Source organism: Cebus imitator, unplaced genomic scaffold (genome assembly GCF_001604975.1).
Source record: "Cebus imitator isolate Cc_AM_T3 unplaced genomic scaffold, Cebus_imitator-1.0 Scaffold108, whole genome shotgun sequence".
Classification (NCBI taxonomy): Eukaryota; Metazoa; Chordata; class Mammalia; order Primates; family Cebidae; genus Cebus; species Cebus imitator.
In genome coordinates, this window is record NW_016107423.1 from 4,492,947 (window position 1) to 4,506,023 (window position 13,077).

The following is a 13,077-nucleotide window of genomic DNA, read 5'->3' on the forward strand; positions in this document are numbered from 1 at the left end:
AACTTCATATACTGTCATACCTGCTATTACAACTCCTTGCTGGAGTTAAATTAACTATGTGACCCTAACTTAGAGAAAACTTTTGGAAGCTTGAGCCTAGTTTTCTTAGAATCCATCCCATGTGCCTTATCCCTTCGTTGATTTTGCTTTGTATTCCTTTGCTATAAATTCCCTGTGAGGCACACGGATTGGATAAAGAAAGAAAAAAGGAAAATATATATTAGACACAAGTACAAGAATTTGCCAATCCTTATTAATTCTTCTAATGAATCGCTGAATATGGGAGTGGTCTTGGGGACACTGACACAGTGGTATAATAGTTTTTCTAGGGAAGTCTTTGTCAGAATTTATTTTAATATTTAAACTACATTATATTTCCAATAATGAAAATGTTTAAAGATAATGAATAATAATTTAAAGCATTTTGACTATTCAAGAAAGAATATACTTTATCTAACTAAATATATTTAATGCCACCACATTAATCTCCACCAAAGAAATTTGCTATACTTGAGTGCCTCTTACTTTTATCTATATTTAAAAAGGATTCTGACTTACAGCTGATTCACATCTTGGCTAAATTTTTTTTATAATGTTAAGTTATATATGAATGTTTTCCCCTAGATGGAATAAAGTTACTCAGAGAGGGTTTACCTGAGTAATTCTTCTGTATTTAGTATAGGACCAGGGAAAATTGTGTATATATATAAACTTCTAAACTTACAAAACATTTCTGTTTTCTTTTCCTTAAGAGGCAGTGTCTTGCTCTGTTGACCAGGCTGGATTGCAGTGGTGCAATCGTGGCTCACTGCAGCCTTGACCTCCTGGGCTCAAGTGATCCTCCTGTCTCAGCCTTCCACGCAGCTGAGACTACAGTGCACACCACCACAACCAGTCAATTTTTCTAATTTTTTGTAGAGACAGAGTCTTGCTATGTTTTCCAAGTTGGTCTTGAACTTGAGGCCTCAAGGAATCCTCCTGCCTCAGCCTCCCAAAGTGCTGTATGACAGGCATGAGTCATTGCACCAGGCCCTCTGTTCTTTATCCTAAATTGGTTTTGTTTTCATAGGAAAACAGTTTAAACTGCACTGTCATCTATAATCATTTTAGTGTCCACTCCAGTGAACATATTTAGAGTAGGGCTGATGCTGTAATTGTTCAGGCATACCTTGTCTTATTATGCTTCACTTTACTGTGCTTCAATGATACAGCATTTTTACATATTGAAGATTAGTGGCAACCCTGTGTTGGGCAAGCCTATCAGCATCATTTTTCCAGTAGCATATGTTCATTTCATGTCTGCATCATATTTTGGTAATTCTTACAATATTTCAGACTTTTTATTATTTTGTCTGTTATGGTGATCAGTGATCTCTGATGTTACTACTGCAATTGTTTTGGGGAGCCACGAACCATGCCCATATAAAACAGCAAACTTTTAAATAAAGATATGTAGGTTCTGACTGCTCTGCCAACCAGCCATTCCTGGGTCTCTCATCCTCTCTTTGGGCCTCTCTATTCACTGAGACACAACAATATTGAAATTAGGCCAATTAGTAACCTTGCTATGGTGTTGAAGTAAAAGGAAGAGTTGCATATCTCTCACTTGAATTTGGCTAGAAATGATAAGCTAGGCCTTTTGTGCCAAACAGTTAAGCCAAGTTGTAAAGGCAAAGGGAAGATTCTTAAAAGAAATTAAAAGCACCACTCTAGTGAACACACAAATGATAAGGCAGCAAAACAGCCTTCTTGCTGATAGGGAGAAAGTTTGACTGGTCTGGATAAAAGACCAAAGAAGCCACAGTAGTCTCGAAAGCCAAAACGTAATCAAGAGTAAGATCCCAAATCCCTTCGATTCTCTGAAGGCTGAGAGAGGTGAGAAAGCTGCAGAAGAAAAGCTGGAAGCCAGCGGAGGTTGGCTCATGAGTTAACAAAAAAAGCCCCCTCCATAACATAAGAGTGAAGCAGCAAGTGCTGATGAAGAAGCTGCAGCAAGTTCTCCAGAAGAAAGAGCTAAGATCACTGATGAAGGCAACTACACTAACCAACAGATTTTCAATGTGAACAAACAGCCTCTATTGGAAAAAAGATGCCATCTAGCACACTCCTAGCTAGAGAGCAGAAGACATTGCCTGGCTTCGAAGCATCAAAAAACAGGTTGACTTGTCCAAGGCTAATGCAGCCAGTGACTTTATGTTGAAGCAAATGCTCATTTACCATTCTGAAAATCCTAGGAATTATGCTAAACCTACTCTTCCTGTACTCTATAAATGAAATAAAGCCCAGATAACAGCACAAGAATTTAGAGTTTACAGCATGATTTATTGAATATTTTAAGCCCACTGTTGAGACTTACTGCTCAGAAAATAAGATTCCTTTCAAAATATTACAACTCTTTGACAATGTACCTGGTTATAAGAACTCTGAGGGAGAAACACAAGGGATAAATGCTGTTTAAATGCCTGTTAATATACCATCTATTATGCTGCCCTGATCAAGGAGTAATTTTAACTTTCAAGTCTTATCATTTAAGAAATACATTTCATAAGGTTATACCTGCCATAGATAATGATTCCTCTGATGGGTCTGGAAGAAAGCCTTCTGGAAAGAATTCATCATTCTAGATGCCACTAAGAACATTTGTGATTTACGAGAGGAGGTAAAAAATGTCAACATTAAAAGAAGTTTGGAAGATGTTGATTCCAACCCTCACAGATGACTTTGAGGGGTACAAGACTTCAGTGGAGGAAGTCACTGTAGATGTTTTGGAAATAGCAATTCAGTCATCTCTTCAGGCTGCAATCTCATGATAAAACTTGAATGAATTGCTGCAATCTCATGATAAAACTTGAATGGATGAGGAATTGTTTCTTACAGGTGAGCAAAGAAAGTGGTCTCTTGAGATGAAATCTGCTCCTCATAAAGATACCATGATGTCATTTTTGAAACAACAGCCAAGGATTTAGAATATTCTATGGACTTAGTCAATAAAGTAGCAACACAATTTGAAAAGACCAACCCCAATTTTGAAAGAAGTTCTACTGTGGGTAAAACACTATCAAACCGCAACACATATCATAGAGACATCTTTCATAAAAGAGACAACTGGTGCAGCAAATCGGTGCCCTATTTTCAGAATTTGCCACAGGTACCTCCATTTTCAGCAACCACCGCCCTGATCCGTCAGCAGCCATCAACATGGAGGCAAGACCCTCTACCAGCAAAAAGATTATAGCTCACTGAAGGCTCAGATAACCAATAGCATTTTTCAGCATAAAATCTTTTTCAATTAAGGTATCTACATTGTTTTTAGACATAATGATATTACACACTTAATAGACTTACAGTAATGGTATAAAAATAACTTTTATATACACTGAGAACCCCAAAATTTTTGTAACTCACTTTATTGTGATAATCACTTTATTATAATGGTCCGGAACCAAACCCATAATATCTCCAAGGTATGCCTGTGTTTATGTCATTGTTAATGGTGTAGTTTTAAGCTGTCCTGGGTACATATTATTTTAGTTTAAAAAATAATATATTATCATGTTTGAGGCCTAAAAATGCCTCTGGGATCTAAAAAATAAATGTGTACAAATAGTGGAAAAGATCACAAACTTCTTTAAGTTCTCTTACCATCTGCTATTTCATATTATTGCTATAAAACCTAGAAGTTCAACTTCCAAAATATAGTGGACACCTGTTTTGTCAGTGCCATTTATGTGCAAATGTAATTAATTAGAAAGAAAATGCAAAGCTAGACTTACGTTTTCACTAAATTCTCTTGCATCCTAGGCAGTTGATCCATCTGTTGCCTTTTAGAAACTTGATGTAAGCTAGAACCCTGAAATACAAAAATTTGACTGTTTATCCTCTTAGTTCATAATTGAGTTCAGAAATAAGAGAGAGAGTCAATTCTCAATTAACTCTCCTACAGGTTCTTTTGCAGAATGTGTAAGAGCAGCTGAGAAAAATGGGAGTCTGACCTTCTCCATTATTATCAAGCCTCTAAAGATTCTGGAAATCCCCCTATCTCAGCCCCATAGTCCATGTGCCTTATTAAAAAAATATGGAGGAAACTGTGAAAACCATGTAACCTACATGGTATAGATCATTAAAACTTCTTGTAGTAGATGCTAAATATAGAAAATACATGCACTCTGCCATTATGGTACATAAGACAATAGAAACTTTAGTATTTTGAGGCAGAGATAGAAAGACAATAGTTTCACTTTTGCCTACCTTGAAATTCCTCCAGGACATAAAGGTGGAGACTTCTAGTAAGCAGTATAAATGTAATCTGCAATTCGGAAACAACTGAGGCTGATGACTTTAGAGATGGCAATTGAAGCCACGAGTGAATGAAATCATTTGTTAAGGGTACACAGAGAAGGAAGAGAATCAATAATATAAACTTTAGAAAGCAACTTTTAAGGAATAGGACAATCACCAAAGACAGGCCATCATTTAAACAATAAGAAAACCCAGGAAAAAATACTATCATGGAAGTCAAGTCAGGAAGAGTGGGGAGCATTCAAAGAAGTGAGCATGGTTGGCAGTGTAAAATGACTCACAGATGCTTCACCAAACTTGAACAGGAGTTGCTATATTTGGCTATTAGGAGATAAACTGGGTGAAAGCACAATAGCGGGGTCACAAGAGAAATAAAAAGAGATCAAGGACTAAAAAGCAAGGGCAATAAGCATATTCATTTATTCATGAAGTTTGGCTTCGCAAAAGAAAGCTAAGGTAGTAGTTTTATGAAGATGGTTAATGGTAAAGTAAAGGTTTGTTTTTATTTCGTTTTGGTGGGAGGGTTGAGCATGCCACAAGCAAAGGTTAAGCCAAAAGCAATGAAAGAGATTAAAAATATGAGGAGGAATATTATTAAGTCCTAGAGGACTGGGGAAGAGGTTTGGGATCCTTTTCCTTTAAGACAGGAAGAACAGGAACAGTGGATAAAGATGTGAATAAATTTGAAAATAAAAAGTAGGAAAGTTGAGTTTCACACCTGATAGATTGTCTTTTTTTGTGTGAGCTAAGATATCGATCATTTGATATGAGTGAAAGGTTTAGGTATATTGGAACAGAAAATGAAATTCATTCATTCATTCATTCATTCATTTAGCTAATGTTATTGAGCAACTACTGTATGCTGCCACTACATTAAGCACTCAGGTACAAAGACAAATGGGTCATGGTTCTATTGGGGAAACAGCAAAATAAATAGGTGATTACAGTTAAGTGCTTTGATAGAGATGTGCACAGGTGCTTTGTACGCATACAGATGAAGCTAATTGAGGGTGGTGGGGGAGGGCTTCACATGGAAGAGTAGCCAGTTAAGAACTAAGGAAAGGATATTCTAGGCAGAAGGAACAGTAAGGACCTTAGGTATAAAGCAGCAGATATATCCAGGAATTGCACATAGCATTTGGTCTAAATGCATTCCAGGATATTAGCAGGAATAATGCTGCAAAGACAGGCACAGCCAGGTTGGAGAGGACCCTGCGGAGACCACATGACAGAGCTTTGTTGTGATCTTCTGGGCAATGCAAACTGAAGGTTTTTAACAGGAAACAGCACTGTTGTGTCTGTATTTCAGAATGATCACTCAGGCAGCAGAGAATGGGTGTGGTAGAGTTAGTTGAGACTTGGGTAACTATGCTGTTGAGATTATATCTCAAGTACTAAATTTAAACCTAGGGAGCCATATTTTTAAATGAACAATAACAGAATTGTCCAAAAAGTCAGCAGAAATACTTGGGCAGTCTGGAATCTATGTCATGAGGAATGGCTAATGTAACTTAATATTTTAGCCTAGAAAACAAAACAAAACAAAAAACTATTGGAAGACTGATAGTCATTTACAAATCTTTGAAAAACTGTCATGTAGGAGGAGTGTAGACTTGTTCTTATTCTTCAGAGGATGTAACTAAACCAATGGGTTTTAAAGAAGTTTCAGGAAAGGAGAATAACAGGCATCATATGATGTTTTAACAATTTTAACAATTAGAAGTTCCTGATAATGAAATAGCAAAGCCTCAGATTCCTTATCTGTAAGCTAAAAGCATTATTTTTCTCAATCTCTCAGAGCCATTACTAAAATTTTATATTTACGAGGATAGAAACTAAAACTTATGTTTATTATGTGTTGCAAAAAACTCTAATCAGTCTTTCTGCCTGACTTTAAATAATGCAATGTACCTATGTATTAAAAAGCAATGTCCATACTGTACTTACATTGTGCATATCAGACAACTCCTGAGAGGGGAAAACTGTTTCATTCAAAACAATGAATCAAGAGTGAGACAAAGCCACAGAAAGGACAGCAGTAGAAGGATAAACAGCACACTCAGCAAATAGCTTTAGTTATCTACCAAAAAATCAATTATTTACATATTCAGCATGGAAAGAACTGCAAATCATCCATTAACCTTTCCAATCACCATAGTGTCCACATGGTTAGAACTGTCCTTCACTATAAAGATTAACAATTTACTCTAGAGTGAAAATCCTTATTAACATTTATACTGGGGACAGGATTAACATCTTCCTGGGAAGCTGTTAAAATAGGCTTTTATCATATGTTCAGTGATCCTGTAGAGTCAGAGTAGGATTATTTCACATAAGTGAATTTTTCAGATAAACAAAGGTAAATGAATGCTTTGAGGACAAAAGACTTTATTTTTAACCTTACAAAAATCCTCCAACAATGTGTTATATATTACCTTTTTCTTAATTACTTGGGCTTACGGTTATGAACATAAATTCGGTTTTATGTTCAGTTCAGTAAATAATTTTGCATATTTACTTTTTGCCACTCTTTGTGAAAGGGAATAGAAAGCATGAGTCACCCTGCCTGACCTCAGGGAGAAACCTACAGCTGAGTGAAGCAAACAGATAAATCAGCAATAAGGGACCAGGTGGAAGGCTAAGGCAAGTAGAAATTCTGGTGCCCCTGTCACAGAGAGGGGCTAGGAGGATCAGGAAAGAAACACAGGAAAGTGATATTCATCATTTCCTGGAATTTACAACCTATTATATGCCAGAAATTTCACTCAGCCCTTCACATATATTATTTTTCTACATACAAAATTCTTTCAAGATACTGATATTTCCTTTTCACAAGTGAGGAAGGAAATTAAGGCCCAGAAAGGTCACACAGTAATAAGTACAGAGCCGGGATTCAAATTCAGATTTGCAATGGCTCTACAGTCTGGTCTTTTCATCATGTCATGCCCCATAAAGAGGTAGTGTTTGTGCTAGACCTTGAAGGAAGTGGAATTGACATGTACGAGAAGGAGCATATTCAAGCACATAGTCTGAGGAAAGGCATAAGGGTACCTGTGGTCTAGGAGGAATCAGTGCATCCAACCCAGTATCAAGGACCGTGATGTTTAAGCTAATCATCCATTTTACAGACAAGAGACTACAAGGACTGATCCTATCTTGTCTTAATGTCTTACTTACCTTAGTCAACACCACAACCCACACTGCCCTTTACCCACCGTAGACCTGACTTTCTCAAAATTTTCTAAATATCCCCTTATTGGCTCTAATCCCCAAACCTAATGCCCTTCCTCTCAGCCCTTTCATTAATCCATCTAGATATTCCGGATTGGCGATTAGCAAATTATTCTTTATGCCAATCTCATTCTCAAAATCCTCTACCTCGTTTTCTGACCTAGCTATGTCTTCAGGATTCCAACACTCTTTTCAGCTCTTCTTCCCTTGACTGTCACTGCTGAACTTGTCCAGAGTTATAGCCTAGATTATGTTTTCTTTTCCCACTGTGTATTCTCCCCAATGCATTTCATTCATTCAATGACTTCACTTTTTATATGATAATAACTTTCAAATCTTTGTTTACTGAGAGTCATACATGTTCAACTGCTCTTTGGACACTTCCATTGTGATGGCACACATTGAAAACTGAGTTTACATCCTAATCCTAAAACATATACCAAAATAAGATTAATAGTGATTAAATAGTTAAATGTCAGATATTATGCTATACAAGTACTAAAAGATGTGGTGAATGCTATGAAACATTGAGATGGTCTTTTTAACTATAACATTAGAAATCATAAATAAAAGACAGCTCTGACAACATCAAAATAAAAACTCTACAATATCAACAATATCATAAATAAAATGAAAAGGCAAATGAATAGCTTGAAAATAGATGCAACATCTTTCACAACTTACTGATCAGCTCCCTATCCTATATTTATAAGTACACACTTCTACCAACAGCAGTTCTTATCTCTCAGATCTTACCAAGCATAATCATAAAGTGAAGTGCCTTTAATTTCATGATAGCACAGGGATAGCACCAACCTGTTTGAATTCCAGTGATTAGAGGTGAAACTAAAAGGATAATTAAGGAAGCAAATATGAAAAATAACCTCTTAATTTGGAAAACTGTTATGTCCGTTTTACCTTTTTTTTTTTTTTTGAGATGGAGTCTTGCTCTGTCACCCAGGCTGGAGTGCAATGGTGCCATCTCGGCTCACTGCAACCTCTACTTCTCGGGTTCAAGCTATTCTGCCTTACCTCCCGAGTAGCTGGGACTACAAGCACCAACCACCACATCCAGCTAATTTTTTTTATTTCTAGTAGATTCAGGGTTTCACTATGTTGGCCAGGCTGGTCTTGAACGCCTGACTTCGTGATCTGCCCGCCTTGGCCTCCCAAAGTGCTGGGGTTACAGGCATGGCCATTTTTACCTTTTATACAAGTTGTATATGTAGGTATATATAACTGTTTACCCTCCATATTTAGAAACTTAATTCCAACATCTGCTTCTCTCCCAAACCAAAAACAAAACCTAGAAAAGTGAAAGCTATAATTTATAGTAAGAGGAAACACTAAGAATTTGAAATAAAAAGAGTTACCTGAGACATTTCAGCTAGGTATGTACGGCGTTCATTGTTGATCCTGTGGTAAGCCTATGTGAAGATACAAAAGTAAAGAATCCAACATATGAGAAGATGAGCAATACTAGCAAGACTAAGTTAAGGTTTATGTCTCTATAGTGTAGAAAATAGTTTTGTAAGCATTTTATGATAATTACAGAGTAGGTTTGTAGATAACATTAGAAATAATGGCAGTTTCAAATGAATTGCTAAACATAGAGTAAAACCAAACCTTTGATTCTTGTTCCAGTTTAAATGCATAGTATTTCACTTGACTTTCAAGAGTCCTCTTCTCTTTTTCTAGCTGTTTAAGTAATATGTTTAAGGATTCCTGAAAGTATAAATAGTAAAATTTTCTATGTACTCATGTTCTAAACAAAATAAGAAATGACAATTTCTTCACTAGCAAATGCCTTGTATAACGAACATTCTGTGATTTCATAATTCTATGATGTGTCCTTTTTTTTTTTCTTTTTTTGTTGAGATGGGGTCTCACTCTGTCACCCAGGCTTGAGTGCAATGGCATGATCTCGGCTCACTGCAACCTCCACCTCCCAGGTTCAAGCAATTCTCCTGCCTCAGCCCCCCAAGTAGCTGGGATTACAGAAGCCTGCCACCATGGCCAGCTAATTTTTTGTATTTTTAGTAGAGATGGTTTTGCCATGTTGGCCAGGCTGGTTTTGAACTCCTGATCTCAGGTGATTCACCTGCCTCAGCCTCCCAAAATGCTGGGATTACAAGTGTGAGCGACTGCACCCGACCGATGTGTACTTTTTAAGTAACAGTAATAATCATATTTATTTAACTGTAACAATATGCCATGTTTTGTACTAAGCGCTTTTCTTTTTTTCATATTAAACAATCTTTATTTGAAAAACAGTATCATACAAACGTAACACTATCTATCAAACTTCAATAAGGGCAATTTCAGCATCAACTAATGAATAGTAGCTAAACTAACAAGAGATCAATCAAAAGTCCTTTAAAGAGAGCAGCACTGGCTGATGTTCTGCTGAGGCTCTCGGCATTCAGGACCCGGCTACAGGGAAAACAGAATCAAATCAACCGGTGCTCTGGACCCAAGCCCTCACATCGTGACCTCCCTCCCTCCCTCCTGGAAACTCTAGTGGCCCTGGAACTTCCAGGTTCCCCTGGCACTTCTGTGCCCTGTGGGCTGCAGGCAGAGCCCCAGGAACCAAAGGACCACTCTGGAAAGACTGGAACATGGCCTCACAGTCAGCTGGCTTCTGCCTGTTGTGGTCATTTTTTTTTCCAGAGTGCCTAGAGAGCTCTCTCAATGGACATGGCAGTCATCCAGCCTTCCTGAGATGTTTTCTCATGGAAGAGGGTCTTGCTATGAAAACTGGAAGTGTCTTTCTTCAATTCTTGGGCCAGTTCTTGGAACAATTTGTAGCAGTCTGATACAAGCAGTTTGAGTTTTCATACACCTTGTGAAGCCTCTGGTCAGGGTCCAGGCAGTAGGTGTCCTCCTCCATGGACTATTGCTGAGGCCCCATTACATGTTCTTTGTGCAGTTCAGACAGAGTGGGAAGGGTCAGCAATTGCTTCAGGAACTACCTCTCAGGCTGTGCCTTTGCACCCTGCAAAAAGGCCTACTCCTCAGCATAGTGGTTCATACCTGTAATCCCAGCAGTTTGGGAGGCCAAGGCAGGAGGATCACTTGGGCTCAGAAGTTTGAGACCAGCCTGGCCAACACGGTGAAACCCCATCTCTACTAAAAATACAAAAATTAGCTGGCATGGTGGCACATGCCCGTAATCCCAGCTACTCAGGAGGCTGAGGAAGGATAATCGCTTGAACCCAGAAGGCGGAGGCTGTAGTGAGCCAAGATTGCACCACTGTACTTCAGTGTGGGTGACAAGTGAGACCCTGTCTTAAAAAAAAAAAAAATGAAAGGCTTGTTCGCCAATCAGACTTTGGTCTTGTCCTGTGAGTCTTTTCTTCTTTGGATTTCTTCCCATAATTGCATTCTGCTTCTTCAACCTCCCCTCGGGAAATAAGGATGCACCTAAGCTACCATTGTCATCCACAGTCTTCAGAGGAACTTGTGGCCAGGATGCTGGGGGACCCACTATGTCCTGCTTCCCTGATCCCCTTTGCTGCCAAGTTCTGATCCTCCACATTGTCTCTTACCACCCTCAAGCAGATGCAGGGTGCTCAGCACGGTGGTTTCATTCCTGCCTTGGCCTGCTCCGGCCTTTCCTTCTTCTCCTTCTTTGCCTGCAAGTGTCACTTCCATCTTGCAATTTCTTGGCTGGGCAGCTCGGCAGGTTGCTGATGGTCAGTGCTGTCATTGAGATCATCGGCAGTTTGCCCCTGCAGATCTTCTCCACTGTACTGTGAAGTGTGAGGGATATGCTTTGCATCAGTCACTTGGGGAAGCTCAGGAGGCCTATTTTTTCATGCTTTTCTCAGAAGCTCACTGTTTTAGTATATTCTCATGCTGTTACGAAGAAATACCCAGCACTAGGTAATTTATAAATAAAAGAGATTTAATTGACTTACAGTTCTGCATGGCTAGGGGGACCTCAGAAAACTTACAATTATGGTGGAAGATACTTCTTCACAGGACAGCAAGAAAGAGAATGTGAGCAAGCAGGGGAAATGCCAGACACTTATAAAGCCATCAGATCTGGTAAGAACTCAGTATCACAATAACAGCATGGAGGAAACAACCCCCATGATTCAATCACCTCCACCTGGTCCCATCCTTGACACATGGGGATTATTACAATTCAAGATGAGATTTGGGTGGGGACACAGAGCCAAACCATATCAGTCAGTCAGGATTTAGAACCTCTCAAGCAGAGGGTTTGGAGCGGTCAAGGACTGGCCTCCAGCATAGGTGATATGAGGCCCCTGCCGGCCTGGAGTGCTGGGAACATTTTGGCCCTGGCCTTTCCATGGACCTCACCCTGGGCTTAATCCCTCTGGGCCGTCTCTTCCCTTCTTCTCACTGCATGTCATCTCCTGACCATAAAGGCCACCACAACAGCGCATGTCCAGATCACCCAGAGCATCCATAGGTTCACCAGCACTAGTCCCAGGATTCTGCACATCACTAATTACTACTGCCCACAGGTGGGCCAGCAGCAGCTGGGTAGGCACTGTGTGACAGGCAGAGGCATTCTGTGGCTCCCAAGGGCTCTGCAGCTCTGCTTCCACTTGCCAGCAGCCTGTGGGCCACAGCTGACCATGGAGAACCCTGTGGAGTGTTCCCTCTCTAACACAAACAAGGACCTATTAACCAGGGTAGACCACCCATTGAGCTGGGGGTAGGGGAGGCACCCGGTGTTTTAGAAAACTGTGTTCTTGATTTTGCGGTGCAAATATAAATGACATTACTTATGCAATGCCTTGGGGGAGTGGAAATAGCTCATGGAAGCCCCTAGCTTGGGCTACTCCTGGTCCCATCTAGCCCTATAGCACAGCTAGAGGGTCAAAGCAGGGCTATGTCATAGCCCTATGTCCATACATAATCGGGATAGTGTGGTGGCCTATCCCTGGTGAGGCTCATTACCCTAATTTCAAGTTTCCTTCTGCTTCAGAGAAGCCTGGTCCTGCCAACAAACAGTCTGTCTACCTTACTAGATTGAGCTCCTTGATGAAAGGGCTATGTTTTCTTCATCTCCTTATCCCCAGTAGCTAGCCAATGCCCAGTACACACTAAGAGCTCAGTCATTGTTTTGTTTTCTTGTTGACGCTACTCTAACTTAAGGCTTCCCCTCTTGATCTCCATATTTAGATCTGTTAATGAGTAAGTGGGTAAAGGTCCCGCTAGCTTTAAAACACCTCCAGTATAGACAGAACTCAGAAACCAGAACCAGAAGCTGAGGAATGGCCAATGGAGCATTTTCCCTGTGTGATGGATGGGACCTTAGCTCTGGCGACCAGGATGGTATCTTGCCACTTGAAAGTCTCTGCAGAATTTGACCCTAATTTTCAAATCAGACTCTAGAATGATCGTCAGTGTTGGTGGTTTTGTTTTTGTTTTGAGACTGTTATTGACACAACAGCTTCTGGAAGTCTTTTTCACAGAGCATATGGGGGCTTCTTTGGCCAAATTGGGTGAGTGCAGGCTCCAACAGCTCCGCAGCTGCTGTCTGGGCCACAGTCTTTCTGCTGAGTCCTG

At 39.7% G+C, this 13,077-nt stretch overlaps 1 protein-coding gene across 4 annotated transcripts in view; it reads right to left on the bottom strand.

Moving 5' to 3' along the window:
• The window catches only part of CCDC169 (coiled-coil domain containing 169), a 65,558-nt gene that overhangs the window by 16,702 nt on the left and 35,779 nt on the right, over positions 1–13,077 (bottom strand). For all 4 annotated transcript variants that reach the window (XM_017537966.2, XM_017537969.2, XM_037741827.1 and 1 more), the window contains 3 exons: positions 9,157–9,255; positions 8,904–8,957; positions 3,774–3,850 (listed from right to left, as the gene is read on the bottom strand). In XM_017537966.2, the coding sequence (XP_017393455.1) occupies positions 3,774–3,850; positions 8,904–8,957; positions 9,157–9,255 (230 nt within the window). The remainder of the gene's footprint in view (positions 1–3,773; positions 3,851–8,903; positions 8,958–9,156; positions 9,256–13,077) is intronic.